Consider the following 24,366-nt stretch of genomic DNA (forward strand, 5'->3'; position numbering starts at 1 on the left):
TGTGATTTCATTATCTTTATTTTACAGTCACTTCTTTAAACTGGAAGTATTCACTTACCTACGGACTCTTTGAAAGGTGGACTTCCTTTAATTCTTTCAAAGAAATCTTTTAAATTCACCTCATTATTATCTGGAAATATCAAAATCAAGCATATTGTCATTAAAACCCTGATACTCAGTCAGTACACAAAATAAAGGCTCTGATTAACAATACCTAAAATCTCATTCTACCTTATTTTCTCTCTCAAATGGCTGAAACTATTTCAATGTAATTTTTCATACTTTCAGGAACCACACCTATTGATCAGTTAATGATATTAATAGTTCACTTTTTTTGACTTCTTACTCAAAAGTAAGAACTTAAAATAACTTTTGAGTTCCTTATGTATACTAAGTATCCTTTTATGATGCTTCACATTTATTAACTAAAATATGCACAAGAATTCATTCTATAACATGCTTGATGTGCCTATCCTTAAAAGATGAAAGCAAAGAGAAATTAAATAACTTGTCTAGGTCACAAGAGCCAGAAAGTGCTCGAGGCTGTATTTGAACTAAGGCAGTCTAAGGCCAGAGGTGACAATGTTAACTATTGGGACACACACACACACACACACACACACACACACACACAGGAAATAAAATGCAGTAATGTAACCACAGCAGAAAATATAGGGCTATACCTACAATGAAAAGACTTTAACTTATAACAAAATGGCAAGCTGGGTAGCACAGGAATGATTACAAATTCCTAAAGATGCTGTATGAAATACTTTATTCTATAAATGCATTATCAAGTTGTATGAAAAGGAAATAATAAAACGTTAAGTGGGCACAGAGATCCAGAGGGGAAAACCAAGTGAATACTAAGCCTACAGCTATTTGGGGATACATATTAGATCCAAAAGCAGCAAGGTGCTTGATTTAAATGTTCATGCATATTCATAAAAGAAATCTTGGGTCCTGCTACACGGAGAGTTTGAATTTAGATACCAAATGAAACTGGGATGCTTAAAGAATTTCAATCCAGTGAAAGGGAGATTAAAATATTATATTCACTGGCCCATGTAAACACCAGGGTGACCTAAATCTTCCCAATTTTGAGAGGCAGTGGGTAAAAAAGATCACCTGTGAAAAATCTCCTGCAACTCATGTGGGCTTAGGGTCTAAATTTATACCACTCTCATGATATGAAAAACTCCAGGTCAAAACATAAAAATTGATTGAGGTCAATAATAATCTATGGCAAAAGCAATAACCAATCAATGCTGGGGAGGTACTCTTAAACCTAAGACATGCTCATGGGATTCCCATAGAAAAAACAAGCTGGTTAAGATAAACCCCAAATAAAAAGCCACCTAAAACTGGTAAAACTCACCAGCTTCTAGAAGTATTCCCACACGATTTGACACTTAAGAGTGGATGTAAATAGGAAAGGAGATCAAGTTCACAATACATGAAGTCAAAGATGGAAAACAAAGATAAATATGTGACCACTTGGAAACAATGATCAAGACTAAATAATTATTCTTCTGAGATGTAATGAAACCTTGGGTATTTCCTTTGGTTAAAAAAGCAGAATGGGACAAGCAAAATAAAAGGTGAAATTGGGTCTCCTCTGAAGAAAGACTGCAGATCAAAATGAAGCTGCTGATGTCATGTCTTTGTTTTATTACATAATGGTATTTTCCCACCCATGCTTACAAGAAATGAATGCTAATTATCTAAATAAGCATATGTAGAGTATGAACAGATAGATACGGTCAGTAAATAAATTAGCAGACTATTTTGGCTCTAATTTATATCAACCTAGGCCTCACTGCGACTGCCTTTAGCATTTTACCTCCATATAAAACACTCTAAAACTGGTTCCTATAAACAGGAAAAAATGAGCAGAATCTCAAGCCAAAAAAAATGCTCACCACCGATGTCACAATATTTAAGGGCTTCACTGACGTCCTCCTCAGCTAAATTAACATTCAAACTTTTCAGGGCATGCTCCAAGTTACGTATGCCAATCTTGCCATTATCAACACTTGTCAAGATATAAGCAGCTTCTTTAACTGCTACAAAGATAAATAAATATATATAAGATACTATTATTTTAAAAAATGCAAAATAGTTTGCCCAGAGTCCACTATAGGTGAACTCTCAATTTAAGTATATATATTTAACTAAAATCTCTGCAGAAAAAAAGCAAAGTATTTTCTACTTGTAACTGACAACCTATTTATTTCAAGCAGCATTTAAAAAAATTAAGGGCGCCTAGGTGGCTCAGTCGGTTAGGCATCCAACTTCAGCTCAGGTCATGATCTCATGGTTCCTGGGTTTAAGCCCCGCATTGGGCTCTGGGCTGAAAACTCAGAGCCTAGAGCCTGCTTCAGATTCTGTGTCTCTCTTTCTGCCCCTCTTCCACTTGTCCTCTCTCCCTCTCTCTCTCTCTCTCTCTCTGTCTCTTAAAACTAAACATTTTAAGAAAAGAAAAAATTAAACCAAAAAATTATATGCAGAATATGATGGGTTACCTGAATCCACTCATCCATTAAATACTGAGTAAGCTGTGACCCTTTCTTAAATAATAGTAACATCCTGTACATGTAGATCTAAAGACTTCTATCAACTGATGAAATAAACGAAAAAAAAATGCTAAAATTTGAGATTAAAGCTCTTGATCTCCAGGGCCACTACCAGTCTATATTGTGCTTTTGTGTGAATTGAAAAAAGGCACCCCTCTCTATGTATCAATTACAAAGAGGCATACCTTCCTCTAGGTAGCTGCAATCTAGCATTGGTGGTCCTAGCCTGGAGAGCACAGTGGAATGTAGAATGCATTTCAGTCTCTACTTGTACCCTCTCAACCAGGCATCTTTGTGCAAGCACAACCCATACAACCAAATGTAGTCCTGTTGATACCACACCAATTTAAAATATAAAACATGATCATTACTGGGAGTTTCAATTTTTTGTCAATACCATTTCTCACCCCATTTCTCTCTCAACCCCAAAACGAGTTGTCATGTATGTTTCCACAGTCCGAAAATCGTTGCATTATACTAACAGATCTAAACCTTCAGTTGGAAAGAATACCATAATACCATTTTAGACCTATATTCATTTTTACTAACATTTATTTTATAGCTACTAAGACCAACAATGAAAATTTCAGCCCTCTTAAAGAGTTTCCTTTAAATTCCTTGAAGACAGGGACTGAATTTGTCATGTCTGTAAATAAAATTATAATACATTATATAGTTGGTACTATGAGAAAAATGTGTGCCAGATATGAGCACTGAGCACTCAGATATAAAGCACTGAGACAGTTCACCTAACCTATAACTCTGAAAAGTCTTATGGGTTGAGGAGTGATGTTTGAGCTGAGTTTGGGGGGAAAATGTGAATTTGTTTGACAGAAAATATACAGAAAGGAAACAGCACATGCAAATATACGGAACCAAAAGCACATGGAAGATATGGAACCAATTTAAATTATAATAAGTAATATGGTTACAGAATAAATACAAATGCAGAAGTGATGAGAGATGAGGCTAATGAGATAAGAAGACAGATTTATTGTCATTCTTTAATTCCATAAATATTCACAATTATATAAGTCAATAATATAAAAGATTTGAAACAATGCCTAGCACAGTAAATATCATCTAATATTAGCTATTAAATTAGCTATTAATAAGGGGCTTCTGAAAGCCAAAATTGTGCTAGGATCTGGAGAAACAATGCTAGGACTTGTAGCAAAATGGAAACATGGTTCTTGGCCCAATGATGCTTCCAGGCACGTAAGAAAAAGAATCATTAACCAAATAATCAAAAATATGACTAGAAAACAACCAGATTTTAACATGGGCAGAAGACCTAAATAGACATTTTTCTGAAGAAGACATACAGATGGCCAACAGACACACGAAAAGATATTCATCACCAATCTCAGGGAAATGCAAATCAAAATAACAATGAGATATCACCTTACACGTGTCAGAATGACTAAAATCAAAAACATAAGAAGTAACAAGTGCTGGCGAGGACGTGGAGAAAAAGCAGCCCTTGTGCAATGTTGGTGGAATGTAAATTGGTACAGCTGATGTGGAAACAGTATGGAGGTTCCTCAAAAAGTAAAAACAGAAATACTATTTGACCCAATAATTCCACTACTGGGTATTTACCCAAAGAGAACAAAAACACTAACTCAAAAAGGTATATGCACCCCTATATGTTTATTGCAGCATTATTTACAACAGCCATGATATGGAAGTATCTCAACTATCTATCAATAGGTGAATGAATAAAGATGTGGTATATTATGGAATTTGACAAAACCATGGAAAAGAATGAGATTTTTTTTGCCATTTGCAACAACATGGATGGACCTAGAGGGTATTATACTAAGTGAAATATGTCAGACTGAGAAAGACAAACACCATATGATTGCACTCATATGTGGAATCTAAAAAACAAATAAAAAAAAGAAAAGCAAAATCAGACCTATAAATACAGGAACAAACTGATGGTGGCCGGAGAGAAAGGGGGATAATGGGTAAAAGGGGTAAAGGAGAGTAGGAGATACAGGTTTCCAGGAATGTAATGACTATGTCATGGGAATAAAAGGCACAGGAAAGGGAATATAGTCAGTGATATTGTAATATTGTTGTATGGTGACAAATAGCTATGTTTGTGGTGAGCATAGCAAAATGTATAGAGAATCACTACACCTGAAACGAATATAACATTGTGTGTCCACCGTACTCAAATAAAAAAAGTTTAATGAGAAATTATATTATTTTGGTCTTAATGAATTAAGATAATTCAAAGTTCTCTAATATTTTTGCTACTTTTTTTCCTAAGTAAGCTCTACACCCAACATGGGGCTTGAACTCATGACCCTGAGGTCAAGAGTTGCATGTTCTACCAACTGAACCAGTCAGATGCTCCTACTTTTGTCACTATATAAGCTAAAATATATTGAGCATTTCTAGTGTCATTTAAAAAAATATTAATGGGTATTTATAGTATGAAGTAAATGCTATGAAAAAGACATAGTTTAATGAAAGCTTATAATAAAAGAAGCTGACCTCGACTAGCAGATAATGACAGGCTCCCTAGAGGAAATTGACATTCATTCAATTTTTTTTTTAATGTCTATTTTTGAGACAGAGAAGGAGACACAGAATCTGAAGCAGGCTCCGTGCTCTGAGCTGTCAGCACAAAGCTCAGCACAGGGCTCAAACTCACAGACTACGACATCATGACCTGAGCCAAAGTGAGACACTTAACCAACTGAGTCACCCAGGCACCCCATCACTCATTTGAAAGATGAGTAAACATTAACTAGGCAAAGAGTGTCAGGGAAAACTATTCCAGGGAACAAAATACGCAAAAGCTTTGTAGTTGGAGTTCTAAGGAAATGAAAGAAAGCCATTGTACTTGAAAATGCAGAAAGCAAGGGTAATGGTACAAAATTATACCAGAGAGCTAGGACATGCAGGATTTTGATCTTTAACAACAATGAAAAATGTTTAAAGAGTTGAAAATAGGGGGACATCACACAATCAGATTACTTTTTTGAAAAAAAAAAAATTACTCTGGCTGGAGTGGGAAGAATGGACTAGGAATCCATTGGCACCTGGCAATGATCCTAAAAAATAACTCCTTCATAGGGAATGCTTTCTTGTATACATATATAAAGTCCTTACCATCTGCTGTTGGTAGTTTCAGATTTGAAGACAAAGCCTCTTTCCTAAAGTCTGCAAATTTAAATAGAGAGATTATGCCATAAGGAACAGCATCCTGATTTTACCCAGTTTGGAAGAAAACCAATGGATAAATTACATACTTCATTTCTCAATAACATTTAGCATTGACCATCCCCTTCTTCTCAAAATCCTCCACTAGCTTCCAGAATAACGTTCTCTACTCATCTTCCTCTTACTTCTTAGACTCCATGGATTCGTCAAGCTCCACCAAGCTTCTTAAATGTGGCTGAGATTCTAATGTTACAAATGCTTCCTTTATCCCTAAGAGAACAGCTTAATCCCCAGGCTCATATATTCAATAAGGTGTTTAATTATTAGTCTGAATTGTCCTTTTTTAGTCCTGCCTGCCTACCTATCTATCTAATTCTGGAGCTTTTCCTAAGGACAAGGTGCAGTTATACGCTTCATCCTATACATTTTCTACACAAATGCAAATTGATACAGAGATCTATTTGAGGGACAAGTGATAGAAACAAAATATGTCCATTTGCATAGATGGACCACATCGCAGTTAGAGAGCAGTTTAGAATAACTCACAACTAGTACAGGTATTACCTTGAAGCAAAAGGAGGTTAGAATCAAGATACATTATATTTACATTAATTTTTAAAATGTGATCCAAGCAGGATTAAAAAAATATAACTAACCTATTAAAAAGTACTTTCAAAATAGTAGGTTTGGCAATTTTACAAGATAACTCTAAAACAGAATTTCTCAACCTGAGCAAAATTACATTTGGGGCCAGCTAATTATGTGGGGGAGTGCTGTCCTATACATTATAGGGTGGTTAGTAGCATCCCTCACCTCTACTCACCAGATCCCAGCATTCCTCCCCCATCAGTTTTGACAATCTAAACTGTCTTTGCAGATTGCCAGTTTTCCCTGAGACACAGATCTGATCTCATTTTTTAGCTGAAGTTAAATTTAAAGGCAGGGGATGGCTTTCCAAGTATTGATAAAACCCATCTGGGTATATCCCAGATAAGAATATGGATGGATCAGGTAAATTCTTTGTAAATAGAGCAAATAGCCAGATCAACACTTACACAGAATGTTATATAGACCAATGGTTTAATTGTTCAACAATAACTTGTATTTTTCAAAGAGCCTGTCACCTAAAAGAAAAAGAAAGCTAGACAACTATTAGGACCTCTCTAAAATTCATAAAAGGAAAGGGATTAACTTTGAAATGAAATTACTCTAGAAAGAAACATTTTAAAGCCATATGACAACGTATATAAATACTTTCAGACCAAGTTTACAATGCAGTCCAAGAGATCATCCAGGAATTTGATACTGTAATAACTAAATCTCCGTGAATATAGAATATAAGATATATCTCTAAATCTGATCTGTAGTAAATTGCATTTCAATACATTTACAGTAGTATTTAGGAACTAAGTATTAAGATTTAATTAATTAGTATTTGGTAAAATATTTTAAAACCTTGGATAAAATTTTAGAAGAAATTTTTATTACAAGTTGCTGGTTATCTGCTCAATCAACTCACCGTCGAGCAAGGAATCATCCAACACTTCTTGAAAACTATTATCAGTGAAATAAATTCTATTGGTGTTTCCAAGTACATCTGCATAGTTGTCCTTGCCAGACTGATCACTTTCTTCCATACATTCCAATGTACCGATGATGTCATTCAATACTACAAACACAGAGAATATACATGCAACATGTAATTCAGTCCATGGATCTAAATTTTTGGAACATAACAGTAAAACTGATGGATTCTTCCAGTTTTGCACTGTCCAAAATGGCAGCCACTACCCACATGTGGCCATTTAAAAAGGTAGAGCAATCCGTTCTCCACTATAGTTTTCTATAGCCCCTTATCTTTATTCTTAAAATTATTTTGTTAAAACTCTGGGTTCTGCGTGGGCTATTCCTTTATGAACAAAAAAGTATGCCAAAGTTTCTCTAGTGATTCTATTAACGAGCTCACCATTTCATAAAAAATACCCTCCATTCGTCACACCTGCTCCCAAACTCCAATCCTTCCCTTTCTACTTTCTTTCCCTACACCCCTTGCTCCTGTCAGCTCACTTTACCCAATTTAGAGAATCAGCAAAGCCTATTATGTTTAGCATGATAATATCAAACATCTGAACTAGGAAATCCATGACTGACCACCCCCCCCTTAATTAAAACAAACAAAAACCTCTTCACATTTCTAAAGTACATGTCTAAAAAAATAATCTTTCAGAATTCATTAAGAGAAATATATAATAAATTACTTTAAAATTAGCTAATTTATGTGAAAGTATAATTTAATATATTATGTTGTTCCATGAGTTAGTCATTAGTCATTGGTAAGAAGTTTCAAAAATAGGCCATGTGAGGAATGGTTGAAAGGAAATCTGAGTCCAGAGAAAAGATGATTCAACATAAAAGAAAGAAAATATAAGAGCTCTCCTCCCATCCCTGGAGGGCTACTGACGGGGAAGAGTCCAAATGTTAAGTTTGGGAATGGAATTATAAGGCAGGATTTCCATCAAATATGTGGAACAATTGACTAGTTCTACAGCTGTCCAAAAATTATGGAATGCGCTGCTTCAAAGAGTCATAAGGATTTCCAAGACAAACAGTAGGATGAGTGTCCCTTACGATTAGCCTGTCCCTGAAGCCCACTAATGTGTTTTTTAAATTTTTTTTTAATGTTTATTTCTGAGACAGAGAGAGACAGAGCATGAGTGGGAGAGGGGCAGAGAGAGAGGGAGACCCAGAATCTGAAGCAGACTCCAGGCTCTGAGCTGTCAGCACAGAGCCCGACACGGGGCTCGAACTCACAAACCGCGAGATCATGACCTGAGCCAAAGTCGGACGCTCAACCAACTGAGCCACCCAGGCACCCCTAATGCGGTTTTTAAATAAACATGTAAAAATCGAAAAAACTCCGTATCTAATTAACACAGAAACTATCAAATCCTCTACTATAGACCTCATTCTCTGACCACAGTAAACTAAAAATAAACAACAAAGAGAGGACAATAATGAAATTCAAATTCAAATTTAAAATTTTTAAATTCATTTAAAATTTTTCAAATAATTGCTTTAAAATTTAAGGTTTTTCTCTTAGGCAACTCTTACATCAAGGAGAAAATCAAAATACAACTGAATATGCTTAGAAAAAAACAAGAATAAAGACTTTGATAAACCAAAGTCTTACTGAAATGAAAATTGATAGTCTTAAACATTTATTTCTCAGTAAGAAGAAAAAAGTAAGTTCATAATTTAAACAACTTAGAAAAACTACAAAATGGACAAAAGGGAACAATAGAAAGGACATCCTAAAGATAAAAGCAGAATTTTTTTTTTACTACAAATAGAAACACTAAAGATAAATCTAAGATGTAGAGCTTTAAAAAGAGAGATAATTAAAAGATCTGCTAGGAAATCTAGAAGAAGATATATATATATATATATGTGTGTATATATGTGTGTATATATACACACATATATACACACACACACACACACACACAAATATATATATACAAATTTAAGAATGAGAAAATAACCAGACACAAAAAAATCAAAAGAATTATCACTGCATAGGATTGTACTAATATTCCCAAAAAACACTTGAATAAAATAAATTTCCTAGGAGAATAAAAATTACCAAAACTGACAAAATAAAACAGAGGATGGCAATAAGCAGTCCACCAAAATCAAAGTCAAAGATGAATAATAAACTAGAAAAAAAATGGCAATAGACAAGACAGAACATTAATGTCCCTTATATATAAAGAGCTATTTAAAAAAAAAAAAGAGCTATTTATAAATTCATATGAAAAAGACAATCTAATTAAAATAAAAGAAAAGCATATTCGACAATCATATGAAAAATGTTTTACCTCACTAGTCATTAAAGACATGCATATTAAAACAATAATAGAATTCTTTTACCAGCAGAATTTTCAATAAATAATATCCATTACTGATAAAAGTGTGAATTTTTACAAACTTTTTGGAGGATAATTAAGCAGTAGCTGTTAACATCTCACATCTGCATATATTTCAGTCTAGCAGTGTGACTTCTGAGGGTTTTATCCCCCAGGAGAACTTTATGCACATATATACATACAACAATGCTCATCAAAATGTTTCAGTGGTGAAAAATTGGCAAATTTTCAGATTTTTAATTGGCAAATATCATCAAAAGTGTTGTGGATAAAATGACAGTACATCCCCCAAATGGAATATTATTGCAGTCTTTAAAAAGAATGAGGTTGCGGGGCGCCTGGGTGGCGCAGTCGGTTAAGCGTCCGACTTCAGCCAGGTCACGATCTCGCGGTCCGTGAGTTCGAGCCCCGCGTCAGGCTCTGGGCTGATGGCTCGGAGCCTGGAGCCTGTTTCCGATTCTGTGTCTCCCTCTCTCTCTGCCCCTCCCCGGTTCATGCTCTGTCTCTCTCTGTCCCAAAAATAAATAAAAAAAAAGTTGAAAAAAAAAAAAAAAAGAATGAGGTTGTTTATGATACAATGGAACATGGAACAATATCTAAGATACACTGTTAATTTCTTTAAACCTGCAAGTCGTGGAATATTATGGACATGGTAATTTTATTTTAAATTTTTTTTTTAACGTTTTATTTATTTTTGAGACAGAGAGAGACAGCGCATGAACGGGGGAGGGGCAGAGAGAGAGGGAGACACAGAATCGGAAGCAGGCTCCAGGCTCTGAGCCATCAGCCCAGAGCCTGACGCGGGGCTCGAACTCACGGACCGCGAGATCGTGACCCGGGCTGAAGTCGGACGCTTAACCGACTGAGCCACCCGGGCGCCCCCATGGTAATTTTATTTTAATTAATTAATTATTAATTAATTGATTTATTTATTTAGAGAACAAGCAGGGGCAGAGAGAGAAGAAAACAGAGGATCTGAAGTGGGCTCTGTGCTGACAGCAGAGAGCCCAATGTGGGGCTTGAACTCACAAACCATGAGATCATAACCTGAGCCAAAATCAGACATTTAACCAACTGAGCCACCCAAGTGCGTCTAATTTTTAAATAATATCAGAATACACAAATATTCATAGATTCAAATAAAAAAGGCTAAAGGGATATTTACCACACTTTAACAGGGATATTTCCAGAAGGTGACATTACATGAGCCTTGCACTTTATATCTCTTACATTTCTGGTCACTAAATTTTTTTATAACAGTTTCAAAATTACCATTATTATATAATAAAATGTCCTTACTTTAGCTATTGGAAAACATCATAACCTTGTCATTTTCCCAATCTTTTCCATTCAAATACAAATTCTTAAATGAAAAACAAATGTAATCAAGTTTGCCATAACTGGAAGAGTTCAAATGTAGATGAAACAAACATTTGGCACAGATACTACAAAGAAGATCTGAGCACCAAATATAATGTTTGGCTACGTGACCTCTGAATGAGTCCTGTGTTGTTTGCCATTCAACAGTTTTACCATAAAGTTCTTACCAACAAAAGTGGAAAATTTCTGAGTGTCCTTCAAAGCCCTCATACAGTCTTTAACATTCACCACGTTGTCATCTGTAAGAGAGAGAGGGGAGGGGAACAGACAAGAATCCCTGGAAAACGTAATATTAAAAAGCTCATATGAAAATCAAAACCAGCATACAATTTCTTTACTTTACATACAAGATACTTGGGATTCATTTTCACCCACTGTGCCTTGCAATTAACCTTACAAGATTGTAGATATGCTAGTTCTGATTCTACCTGTAAGGCAACTAACCTACTAAGAAAGTTGTAAGTCCAATAACTTTACTTGGTACAAACCAGCAAAGCTAGGTTTTCTATTCACAGAGCTGGAATTTCCAAACTATGTGTTAGTCACTAAATCAAGATCTATCTAAAGAGAGTGGATACCAATGAGCCCACTCCCCCACAAAATTTCTACCTGCTTGCTAAGAGTATTCTCATTAACTGTAAAAAAGGACTTTAAAAGAAAGTCTCCTCTTTAAGGACATTTACAGCAATACAAGCAAATACCTATAGATATTAGCTCAAAGGAGCCCTATTCGCTTGAACAAAAACCTTGCACACTTTCTTCAGTTACTCCTACCCAAAACAAAAAAATGGATAATAATATTTAAATGCTTACCAGAAACAAGATCTGACTGAAGAATTTTCTCTACCTCTTCTTCAGGTGACTTAATCCCAATATTGCCTAGAAAGCTCTCCAAGTTCTTCCCAGATATCATGTCACCTTCAAGCCCATCAAGAGCTAAGACAATGTCTTGTAACTCTAGAAACAGAAAAAAGTGATTCGGTAATTGAACTAACCTCTGACTTAAAAAACAACAGTAGCCATCACTCAAGACTTTTGTCAGTGGTAGTCCATGATTTATGATCACCTCTTGAATAAGAAATCTCAGTGAAGAATCCAGCCCTCAGGAAATTCTAAGTCCAGCAAAACAATATGCTTGGTCTGCCATGTTTCTTTGGTGCTAATATAAAATTGGCACAACCAAAATGGTTGCTATGGCTGAATTTTTCACTGCAATGACACAAAGTAGTTATTTTAAACTAGAGCTCTAATGGTAGCAAACAAAATTAACTCATCCTGGTGGAAGTGAAATAGATTTCAGAATCATGAGAAATGTAAAATTGTAAACACAAGTATCACAAAGACTCACTCACCTTTTCTTTTCAATTCTACCAAGATCCAGTTGTACTCTGGCATCTGGAATTTTGCTTTATTTCCAGCCCTTTCAAAGGAGGCAGTGTTAAGTACATTCAAATCCTGGCTCCAGGATTTGTGACCTGAAACTATCTGACCTTGAGCAAATTATTACTATTTAACCCCTCTATCAAATTCAGTAGTCTTATATCTAAAATAATTTAATAATACTATCTACCTCACACAGTTAATATGGAGATTAAATATATGATGTATGAAAAACACTTAAAACAACATTAGGTATATAGCAAACACTAAGTGTCATATTAATAGCAATAAAGTTACTATTATTATTATTATTATTATTATTATTATTAAGCCTTCAGGAATAGCTGCAAACAGTAATCACAGCTTCTTAGTACCTTCGATCCCGCTTCACTTTCTGTCCCCCTAACATCTCAGCGAGGCAACTGCAAATGACAGTCACCTAAAAACCTGTATCAGCTCTGCTTGTTTTACCTAAAGCTTGGTTCCCTTTAAAATATGGTTTCTTTGCACAGACACCTTAAGAGGAGTCTGCTCATCCTCCCATGCTCCACATAGGACCAGGAAGCAGAGAAACACTCCTAAGATTCTGCTGTCTGGCTATTTTAGTTCCACCTTCAATCAAACCTATCCCTCCCCTGAGATTCAGGCCTGTCATTGACCTACACTACCCTCCGGACACCATCATCTACTGACTTTCTGATCACTCTTTCACCTTCTTGGAGGATCTTTGGTCACCCTGCTCATAATCCTCCCTCAGCCCCATTTCCCATTATCATCTGATGACAATAAGAATGACCTTGACCTCTCAACTCCAAAAACTTTCACTTCCTTTCCAAAGTCATCCAGATCAATGGCTATCCTTAATCCTCATCAATACCTAGAACTGCCTGCCCAACCTCTAAAATCTTCAACTACAAGATCAGACACTGACCATAATCCCTTAAAACTGTGTGTATACTGAAGGAAAGCATAGAACTTGATCCACAATATGCCTGTTTTCTCAGCCCCTCCAAGTTTGTCAACAAATAGTCCAGGCACAGTGAACTAACCTTATCAGTCAGTAATGAAGGGAACAGTCTGAGCATATGACAGTCAACCTTGCAAGGAGACTTTTCTAAAAAGAGCAGTTTCAGGCCTGCTATGTTAACACTTTTCTTCCAGGGTGGCCCTTCCTCACTCTTCCCTGTAATTATTGGCCTTTTCTTGCACTGGCTGACAGATTCCAGTGTCAACCCCCAATCATTATGACCAGCTCCCAGATTCAGGTACCTAAACTACACCTTTCTCCTTTTTCACTGTTCTCCTTTCTCAATGGTTTAGTTTCCATTTTTTTTTCCTTCCTCCACATAAAAAGTTATCTGTCCTGAATACCAGTCTTTCTGAACTCTGTTTTCTGATTTCAAAATTAACTACCATTTACCAAGTATATAGTATGTGCCTAATAATTAGATTATGTGCTTTATATGTGTTTTTGCAGTTGATCCTGACAACTCTAGGAGAAACGTGATTTTATTAGCTTCCTTGTTTTAAAGATGAGGAAACCAGAATGACCTACAGAGACTACCCAGCTGGTAAGTCAAAAACCCACAAACCACCATGTATCAAACTCCATAGCCCATGTTCTTTTCTACCTGTATGCATTGTTTCCTATAGCACAGCTAATCTATTTCACTATACTATATTGATGCTAATTATGTTATGTGACCCAGGTAACATATTTATATGTCAACAGGGAATTATTAAGTACTTTTCTTAACCTAAAAGAGAAACAATGATGTTAAAAATTTTATACCAGGGCAGAGTGGTTATGAAAAATCTGAAAAGTATCTATCTACTTCTTTACACCCAGAAATGACTCCGCTTCCGTTTTCCTAAACATATACCTATGTTGTTATTCTTCTCCTGACAGCGCTCATTGACCAAACAGTCATTTGAATGTTATTCAAATAAATTACCAGTGATAATTAAGTTTTAAACTTATTTTCCCAATAGAAAAGTACACAAACTCCATGAGTATGATCTCCATTGGTTTTAGGTCTATGATTTAACTTTTAAGCAAAAATGGAAGTCAAGTGGTAGGAAATAGCCATGGTACCAAAATGCACATGGTCACTCTTGTATGTTAACAAAATCCAAAGAAAGGAACATGAGGAATGTCTACTAAAGGAAGAGGTAGAAGATTTCTGAGAAATTCTATAATATATAAGCCTTTACACAGGGTAGAGTCCTAAGTCTGAGGCTAAAAATGGTATAGAAAATTTTCATATCTGAAAAATTGTAAAGCTAGTATCTGACTTTACATAAAGTCCAGAACAAAACACACACACACACACACACACACACACACACACACAAATAACAACAACAAAAAAAGGGATTTAAAATAGGTTACACAGGCCCCATTCCAGAAAAAGGCATTTTTCTTTCATCATGGATGCTGCCAACTTTTAATCAAAATCAAGTTTTGCCTGCCTTAAAACAGATCAATGCCAACATGGTAAGCAGAAATTAACAGAACTAGAAATTCTAAAAAACAAAACACAAAGACATCCATTCAATAAAAGTAAATTTAACAGTCACAAATAATTTACTAGTTACCTTTTAACCTGGAGGCATCACGAATATCCTTTACCACTTGTCCAAATTCTTCTATTTGTACTTCATCATCTTCTGCAAGAAAAACATTTTTTTTCAGTTTATTTATTTATTTTGAGGGGGGGGGGAGGGGAAGAGAGAGAGGGAGAGAGAGAATCCCAAGCAGGCTCCATCCTGTCAGCACAGAGCCAGACAAGGGGCTCGAGTCAATCAGATTCTCTATCCCAGCCCCTTGGACTCTGGGGCTGAGACTAGCCAGTCTCCGTGACTGCTCAGAACATTAGCCCGTTAACTTGGGGGCAGCCACAGTCTGTCCTCTGGAATGGGGAGCAGAATATACTGCTCTACAAAGAAAGTAGTGAAGGAAATGCACGAGGAGGCAGAAACTTGTCAGGAAAGCCACACTGACAGTTCCCAGCTCCGCCTCCGTTCTCTTCCAGAGAAGAGACCCCTTGGGTAAGCTCGGTGAGACACCTTGTCCCCTCCGAAGCCATCTCCCTCAGCTAACTCAAGTTCCTTTGCTACTGTGTCCAAAACAGTTTTAATACAACATCAGAGAAAGACCCAGATCCCAAGTCTTGTAAGTCCCAGTTCCAAGCCCGCCGCTCTCCCACATTTTTCTAGATGGTTAGAAGGGGTGGAGTCCTTGCCTCCTGTCCCCTCCTGTCACTACATCCTTCTTGGGGCTCTGCCTGCTGACTTAGTCCCACAGTGACCTCCTCACCAGTTCTTCATTCCCCCTGCTCCAGACACAATCTTTTTCACACAGTTGATGGTTGAGAGAAGATCGGGGCTCAGCAGTTCTGAAGGGGAGACAGAGAATACCTGTGAGAACACAGAGGACAGTCCCAGAGACTGAGGCACACACCGGCTCTCCCCGCCCCCCGGGGGCTGAGTCCTTCCAGATTAGGCAAGGGCTCCCTCCCAGAGGCCCATGGAGATATCCCTACAATGGCTGCTAGAGGTCAAGGGTGGCTAGGGGTGGGGGCAGGAGGGGCAGGAGTAAATGTATGTTTACTACCACACATCCTAGCTAGGGTACATGCTGGTTCGCGCCACGTTTGAGGGTTTCTAGGGAAAGGAAATGTCAAAACAGGCAGCACAGAGGCCGAGGTAAACCTTGCCTAATGAGAGAGGCTCTTCAGGTGAAGAGTGCAGGGATGTTGATCAGAGTACGAAAGAGGGAGTAAGGGGCAAAGTCATGGACCTGTGGAGCCTCCACGAGTGGCTCTGAGGTGGGGAGTTTGCCCTTGGCCTCGAATCAATCAGGCCATTGACCAAAGTCAGGACTTGATGGTTAGAGCTGAGCCTTCAGGGCCACCAGTCTGGCATTCAGCACTGGTTCTATGAGCCTCAGTTTGCTCGTCTGTAAAGCGGGGATCATAATAGTTTCCACCGCATGAGAAGCTGGCATGTGAAGTGCTCAGCATACAACACACTCTCGCTAAATGTTGGCCGCTGCTGTCCTCTGTTACTGGGTGTGCAGAGCCTTTCTGGAGCCTGCACCCCGGAGAATCTCCTAACCGGAGGGGCATCGTAGCCACTAGTGAAATCCTCTGCTCAGCAAAGGCACTCCTGGGTGCATTCCCAGGCTTGGAGTGGGACGAGAAGTCCTGTGAGTAGACCCCACTCATCCTCTCCCCTCTCCCACCCTGAGACCCCGGCCAGACCTTTGCAGTCCTCGTGGCAAATGTTTTCCGAGTGACTCTTGTGATCATTGCACCAATAGTGGCTGTTGATCTGGAAGACGCCATAGTCGAAGCTGCCGTCTGCATTTTCATTTACCTTTGATAGGTTGAAGTTGCTCTCCACAAAAGCCAGGCACAGCCCTTAGAACAGGGAGAAGAAGGTTTTTAGAGGGCTCTGAACTGAGGGACAAAGGACACGGAGGAGAAAGGGAGACGGGGAAGCAGAAGAAAGGAACAAGGCCTAAGAGGCTAGACGGGGCGAGCTGGCCGGAAACACCCATTAGCTTCTCTCCTCGCCCTTCGGTCCATCCACCTGCCCCTCAGTACAACCGCTCATCATCCCGCTGTCCATCCGCATCTCCTGCACTTGATGATCGCCTACTGTGTGCCATGACCCGTGCAAAGCCCAGTGAGGGACATTCAGCTGGGGCAAAGGCAGCTGGTGCCTTCAGCAAGAACGAAGACGCACCCCTTAAAGGACCACAAGACAAGATAAAACGAGAAGGACGGCACAAGACAGGTGTGTGCAAAATCTGGGCAAAAGGAAGCTAGCCCCACCAGGGAGGAGGACGAAGCCTTTGCACTGCCTGCTCCCTCTGCCTGGAATGCTCTTCCCCAGACATTTGGGTGACCCGGTCCTTTGCCTCATTCAGTGCTGCTCAATGTCACCTCCTCAGAGAGGTATTCCTTGACTTCCCCTTCAAGGACAAGGTTACCTCTCACTCCCCTGGCTTTATTCTGCTGCATAACATTTATCACCACCAGGAAGTGCTTCATATGTTTGTGTGTTTGTTTGGGACTCGCCTCTCCCCCTAGAATGCGAACACTGTGAAGGAAGGGGCTTTGTTGATGTCTCTGTCCCCAGCCCCTAAAATAGTTCCCGGTACATAGTAAGTGCTCAGTTAATAATATTCAGTGGAAGGAATATAGAATGTTGGGAGGGGCTTCTCGGGGAGGGCTGCTTTTTGAACTTGGCTTCGAAAGATGAATGATGGAAAGATGGCCACATAGGAGGTGACCAGGAGCAGAAGAGGAATGGGGGGGCGGGAGTGTGAGAAAGCAGCACTCACAGTCACTCAGGGAGTAGCCCTCACACCTATCCAGATCCTCCTTGTGCAGCACTCTGGCCAAGTCACAGCGACTGATGAGCTTGGCCTCATTTATGGCAACGAGGCAGCTGACCAAGGACATGAGTAGCATCCTCATCATCTTCGGAGGGGAGAAGGTGCAGCTGAGGGCCTGTGGTCCCGAGGATCTCCCAGACGTGCTGCTGGTCTCCTCTGAGCACCTGAGGAATCTGGAGACAGCAGCCAAATGTCCCGGCTCACTCACGGCTCCCCGCCTGGCTATTTCTCTTTCCTCTCACCATTTTATACTTTCTTTTACTACAGAAACTTTCAAACATTTACAAAATAAGAGAGAATAATATCATGAATCTCCATGTAGCCACTGCCCAGCGTCAACAGTGAAAAACCGAGGCTGATCTCCTTTCATCTATAGGTTTTCTCCTGTTTTAGCCATTCTCACTCTTGTAAAGGACACCTGGCTATGGGCAGCATTTGGGTACAGGGGTGGGGAGTGAGGCTGGCAAAGGAGACTGATGAGCACTGGACTTTACTGGTACTTGCGTGTGTGGGTTTGAACATGTGCTCTCGTAGGAAGGGCCAGGCCACTGGGTGTTGGTCTGCCCTCAACCCCACGCTCCCAGACGCATGATATGTGACTTTTCCCAAGGGTATACCCTGCCATGTGCAATTCCTGAGAGGCTGTCTTATAAGCTCTACACCTTTGTTTCCACTCAAAACTGGGGTCACTCAAGTAAAAGTGACCTTGTTGAAGAAATAAACTTCACTTTCACACTCTGTGTGTGTGTGTGTGTGTGTGTGTAGGGGGAGGTGCAAGGGGCGGGGACTCTGGATTCACATCGCCTGCTTTCAAAGGTTGGGCTGCAGTGTGACCTTGGGCAATATACTTTACCTCTCCGGGCCTCATTTGTAAAAGGAAGATATGCCAGTACCCACTTACTAGGGTTGTCATGATGATTAAACGAAATGATAAATGCCTAAATCTTGGTTTTGCATTCCCCCCCAAAATAGGAAGCAAGACTTCTGGGACAAAGGTTGATTCCTAGGCTGGAGTTAGGAAAGAGTATAAAATAAGTCTGAATTATCTTGTGCTAGAAAGTAAGAAAGTGCTCAAAATATGGATTGGGGCACGTCAAATGGACATGAGAGCCAGCTCAGAGGGGCACCCACTGGCCAAATCTGGAACACTTTCTTGGTAACAGCTTTATTGAGATAAAATTCACAGTACATAATTCACATACCGCACAATCACTTAATTTAAAGCGTGCAGCTCAATAGTGTGTTTGCAGAGCCGTGCGACTATGATCGCGGTCAATTTTAAAACATTTTCATCAACCCAACAGGAAACCCCATACCCATTAGCTGTCACTAATCCACCCCTCCTCCAACCCCTGCCCACCACAAGCCTACTTTCCATTTCTCTAGATTTACCTAACCTGGACACTGCACACAAATAGTCACACCATAGGTGGCCTTTGAGCCCGGCTTCTTTCGCTTAACGATGTTTTCAAGATTTATTCATGTTGTGGCAGCCACTGGGATCTCATTCCTTGTGATGAATCCTTCTTTTGTCTCTCTATTGATCGTTTTATAGACTTTTGGGCTACTTTGGGGCTATTATGAATGACGGTGCTGTGAACATTCACGCACAAGTGTTTGTGTGGACAAATGTTTTCATTCCTTCGGGCATATACGCCAAGGAATGGAACTGCTGAGCCATAGAGTAACTTCAAGTTTCAACTTTGGAGCAACTGCCTGACTTCAAAGTGGCTGTACCATTTTACATTGCCATCGGCTTTTCCACATCCTTACCAACACTGGTTACTTTAAAAAAAAAAAATTATAAAGTTTATTTAGTTATTTTGAGAGAGAGAGAGAGAGAGAGAGAGAGGGTGCACAAAAGCTAGGGAGGGGCAGAGAGAGAGGGAGAGAGGGAGAATCCCAAGCAGGCTCCTCACTGTCAACGCAGAGCCCAATGCGGGGCTTGAGCCCACAGACTGTGAGATCATGACCTGAGCTGATATCAAGAGGCTCAACTGACTGAGTCACCCAGGTGCCCCAACGCTTGTTTGTTTTTTTAATTCAATTTACTCTTTTTTTTTAAGTAGGTTCTGCCCATGACCCTGATGTTGAGAGTCACCATGCTCTATACCAACTGAGCCCACCAGCACCCCCCCCCCCACTAACACTTGCTATTAACTGTCTTTCTGATCAAAGCTCTCCTAATGGGTGCCAAGTCGTACACATGATGGTTTGGATCTGCATTTTCCTGGTGGCTAATGACGCTGAGCATCTTTCTATGTGCTCTTTGGCCATTTGCATATCTTTGGGGAAATTCAGTATTCAGATCTTTTGCCCATTTTCTAGTTGGGTTATTTGTCCTTCTTTATTGAGTTGTAAAAATTCTTTATCAGATGGGAATGCAAGCTGGTGCAGCCACTCTGGAAAACAGGATGGGGGTTCCTCAAAAAACTAAAAATAGAACTACCCTACAACCCAGCAATTGCACTACTAGGCATTTATCCACGGGATACAGGTGTGCTGTTTTGAAGGGACACATGCACCCCCATGTTTATAGCAGCACTATCAACAATAGCTGAAGTATGAAAAGAGCCCAAATGCCCATCGATGGATGACGGATGACTGTATATATATATACAATGAAGTATTACTCGGCAAGCAAAAAGAATGAAATCTTGCCATTTGCAACTATGTGGATGGAACTGGAGGGTATTAAGCTAAGTGAAATTAGTCAGAGAAAGACAAACATCATATGACTTCACTCATATGAGGACTTTAAGAGACAAAACAGATGAACATAAGGGAAGGGAAACAAAAATAATATAAAAACAGGGAGGGGGACAAAACAGAAGAGACTCATAAATATAGAGAGCAAACAGAGGGTTACTGGAGGGGGTGTGGGAGGGGGGATGGGCTAAATGGGTAAGGGGCACTAAGGAATCTACTCCTGAAATCATTGTTGCACTAGATGCTAACTAATTTGCATGTAACTCTTAACAAATAAAAAATAAAATTAAAAACAATAAATTAAAAAAAATAAAAAATAAAAAATTCTTTATGAGATACATGGCTTGCAAATATTTTCTCGCATTCTGTGGGTTGCCTTTCACTTTCTTGATGGTATTCTTAGAAACAAAAGAATTCAATGATGACGAAGACTGTTTTCTCTATCTTTTCTTTTGTTGCTTACGCTTTTGGTATCGTAGCTACAGAATTAATACAGAATGGTTTCTAAGGTAGTCTGGGACAGTTTGGCCATCGACACAAATAAAGATAGCGACAGGGGAGCTTGGCCGGCTCAGTTGGTGGAGCGAGCGACTCTTGGTTTCAGGGTCATGAGTTAGCACCCCACCTTGGGCCTAGAGCGTCTTTGAAAAAAATAAGGATAGGGACAGATTATAATCTAGTGAAAGAGATAGGAATCCCTGAGTCCTTAATAGTAATAAATAGACAAACAGATACATAACGGGGATGGGGTTGGAGCTCTTCCTGACAATAAGATGGTGAGTGATAAACGTGGAGGTGGTCATGAGGTTGGAAAATCATCACTCTGCAGCCATCATAGATTAGTTTGGGCAAGAATCATCAATGGATATTAAATCTAAGGTGGTGGGAAGCTTGGTGAAGAACTGGATGGGGCACCTGGGCTGGCTCAGTCGGTTAAGCATCCAACTTCGGCTCAGGTCATGATCTCGTGGTTCATGGGTTCAGGCCCAGCATCGGGCTCTGTGCTGACAGCTTGGAGCCTGGAGCCTGCTTTGGGTTCTGTGTCTCCCTCTCTCTCTCCCCCTCTGCCGCTCACACTCTGTCTCTCTCTCTCTCTCTCAAAAATAAATAAACATTGGGAAAAAAAAACTATCAATGCCATGAAAACACAGAATGGGGCTATTTCTGTCACCGTGTGCATGTGTGTGTGTGTGGTGGGTGTGTGCATGCGTATCTTTCCCCTGAAAGCAGGTGTATGTTCCTGAGAGCAAAGGCCTAGGTTCCTCCACCCACAGGCTGCTGCTTGGGCAAGATGGCTGCCCTAATGGCCTTGTTTCCTCACAGATGTCTTCTAAGCTCACTCCGTACCAGCCCGACTCTTGATTTTGGCTTGGGTCATGATCTCACAGTTCCTGGGATCAAGCTCTGCATCACGCTCTGCACTGACAGCGAGGGGCCTGCTTGGGATTCTCTCTCTCTCCCCCCGCCTCTCTCTCTGCCCTTCCCCCACTCATGCTCGCTTGCTGTCTCTCTCTCTCTCTCTCTCTCTCTCAAAACAAGTAAATAAACTTGAAAAAAAAGTTTATCATGTTCTACCTATTAGATGAGCAAATATCCAAAAGTTTGATAATACCTTCTGCCTACAAGGCCGAGGGGGCACAGGTACATTCCTGACAGAGTGTAAACAGGCGATTATCTATGAAAATTGTAGATTCATTTATCCTTTGCCTCAGCAATTCTGTTTCTGGGACTTTACTGAACAGAGATAGTTGCATAGAATTCAAAGATCACATACACACGGTTATTTACAGAAAGAGTGAACTCCAGTGTCCAGGAAATACAGGGCTGGTCAAATAAACTAAGGTACATTCATACAATGGAAACACATGCCATAGGGGGGAAAAAAAATTAAGAAACTGATATGAAGCTCCAAAACAAAAATCCTGATCTCTTCTAAGACAAGGTATCAAACAGTATATTTATAATAGCTTTGTGGGGATGGGGCAGAGATAAGAAATATAAAAGACATTTAAAAGTCTATTACAGATCTATTAACAGATATTAACAGTTATTAACAGATCTATTCATATCTGTTAGATGCATTTAGAAACATCAGAAAAAGACATGTAAAGGGGGTGCCTGGGTGGCTCGGTCAGTTAAATGTCTGACTTCAGCCTAGCTCATGATCTCACGGTTCGTGAGTTCGAGCCCCACGTTGGGCTCTCTGCTGTCAGCACAGAATCTGCTTCAGATCCTCTGTCCCCCTTTCTCACTGCCCCTCCCCTGCTCATTCTCTCTCTCAAAAATAAATAAATAAACTTTAAAGAAAAGAAAAAGAAAGATGTAAGGAATGAATAATTATGGTTACAAAGGTGGAGAAGACGTTTCACTGTAGGTAGACTTTTTTTTCTTACCATAAAAATAAATCTATTAAAAAATGAGTGTTTAAAAAGGGCCTGAACGAAGAAGGCTCTGCTGGGGTGAGCATGGTACAACATAGAGAGATGGTGACTCACTACCTTGTACACCTGAGACTAATGTAACACCGTGTGTCAACAATACTCAAATAGAAAAAAGTTCTTTTAAAGAGACAGCTCTGCCCAGCGTCCCTTCTCTAGTCAAGTTCATTGCTCCCTGTGCTCTTCCTCCACTCACTCGCTTGGCCCCTTTTGTGCACCACCTCCTCCAGGCCTCATTCAGGGTCTGTGTCCTTCAGAGGCCTTCTGGGAGGTCGCAGCGGAGCACCCAGACGCGCTGGGCTTCACTGCGTCTTTTGGAAGTTGTATATCTAACTCCGAACCGTTGGTTTCCGCCCTAGAGGCAATAATATTTTACACGAAGCCTCAGAGAAATTAGGTAACTGGTCGAAGATCAGCCAGGGGCAGAGCTGGAGCCTGATTCAGCTCGAGCCCTCCCTGAATCCATTCTCCTCGCTGCCCCATGTTGCCTCCAGTTACAAGTCCCGGCAACTCCAGTCCCTGAGGAAGAGCCACGATCCCCTTTTCCTTTATGCCCTTAGAGAGGTCAATGCTCAGTGACAGGCAATCACATGCTATAGGGAGGGAGAGAAAGAGGAAGAGGAGAAGGAAGGAAGGCAGGGGGAGGAGAGGAGTGGGGGAAGGACACTCACTCTTGCAGAGACGGGTCTGAATCATCGGCATTTGCTGTCCCCAGGTCGGAGTCGTAGGACATGGGCTCCTCGGAACGGTCTGGACTCTTGGAGCCATTCTCTTGGAGTAGGCAGCTATCAGAGTTTAGGCTGCAAGACAGCTGGGATGAACCGGCGGTGTCCAGGCTGAGGGAGGAGGCCGTGAGCTTCCGGTTCCGTCGGATCTTATGGCCTGAGTGCTGGACTTCGATGTCCTCTGAGCCTGAGGAATGGGAAATTGAATCCAGAGACTCTTTCCGCTGTAGTTCTGTCCCAGAGGTGGTGAGGGGGTCGAGCTCAGAGAGCGGGCAAAGCCCAGAGAGAGCCAGCGGGGTGAGCGTCCACTCGTTTAAGATGGCGGACTTGTAGGAGGGCTCGAAGGATAAGGACGTCAGTCCCTGCAGGAAGCTGAGGAGGAACTCGCCCTCCTCGGCGTCTCGAAGCAGGGCTGTGGGCTGATAGTACTCGCACAGGCGGGCGGGCTCCTGGAGGAGCAGCTTCAGGTAGCACTCCATCAGGCCGTCATTGAGGGCCAGCCTCAGCCAGGCCCGGCAGCGGCCCACGTCCGTGCTGACAAAGATCAGGTGCTCCAATTCCGAGACGATGTGCCTGGGGGTGGAGAGGACAGGCTTGTTTCAAGAAGTGAGTTCAGATCACAGAGGATCATTTTATCCACTGGTG

General features: G+C 40.3%; 2 protein-coding genes across 5 annotated transcripts in view; both read right to left on the minus strand.

Moving 5' to 3' along the window:
- On the minus strand, nt 1–15,531 carry LOC145715062 (EF-hand calcium-binding domain-containing protein 13-like). Its single transcript, XM_081794643.1, has 8 exons — nt 15,411–15,531; nt 15,041–15,112; nt 11,876–12,019; nt 11,230–11,301; nt 7,276–7,425; nt 5,706–5,756; nt 1,923–2,066; nt 1–130 (listed from the first exon to the last, which is right to left on the minus strand). The coding sequence occupies exons 1-8, from the start codon at nt 15,529–15,531 to the stop codon at nt 51–53; spliced, it is 834 nt and encodes a 277-aa protein (XP_081650769.1). The 3' UTR covers nt 1–50.
- Nucleotides 15,251–24,366, minus strand: part of LOC145714943 (pleckstrin homology domain-containing family M member 1-like) — a 20,484-nt gene continuing 11,368 nt past the window's right edge. For 3 of the 4 annotated variants that reach the window (XM_081794491.1, XM_081794490.1, XM_081794492.1), the window contains exons 4-7: nt 23,668–24,294; nt 17,796–18,022; nt 16,708–16,866; nt 15,251–15,862 (exon numbers count right to left, since the gene is read on the minus strand). In XM_081794491.1, the coding sequence (XP_081650617.1) occupies nt 15,738–15,862; nt 16,708–16,866; nt 17,796–18,022; nt 23,668–24,294 (1,138 nt within the window). In that variant the 3' untranslated portion in view covers nt 15,251–15,737. The remainder of the gene's footprint in view (nt 15,863–16,707; nt 16,867–17,795; nt 18,023–23,667; nt 24,295–24,366) is intronic. The other variant, XM_081794493.1, reaches the window with a different exon arrangement.

Source organism: Panthera onca, chromosome Y (genome assembly GCF_046562875.1).
Source record: "Panthera onca isolate mPanOnc1 chromosome Y, mPanOnc1 haplotype 2, whole genome shotgun sequence".
In the NCBI taxonomy this organism is placed as follows: domain Eukaryota; kingdom Metazoa; phylum Chordata; class Mammalia; order Carnivora; family Felidae; genus Panthera; species Panthera onca.

What these genes read in the sequence shown, in the direction of transcription:
- LOC145715062 (XM_081794643.1), bottom strand. Translation starts at nt 15,531, where the DNA reads ATGGCTTCGGAGGGGACAAGGTGTCTCACCGAGCTTACCCAAGGGGTC. An exon ending in GAAATTTTCCACTTTTGTTG is followed by an intron (nt 7,426 to 11,229) that starts GTAAGAACTTTA and finishes CTGTGTTTGTAG; the next exon opens with TATTGAATGACATCATCGGT. An exon ending in GAAACTACCAACAGCAGATG is followed by an intron (nt 2,067 to 5,705) that starts GTAAGGACTTTA and finishes TTATCTTTGTAG; the next exon opens with CAGTTAAAGAAGCTGCTTAT.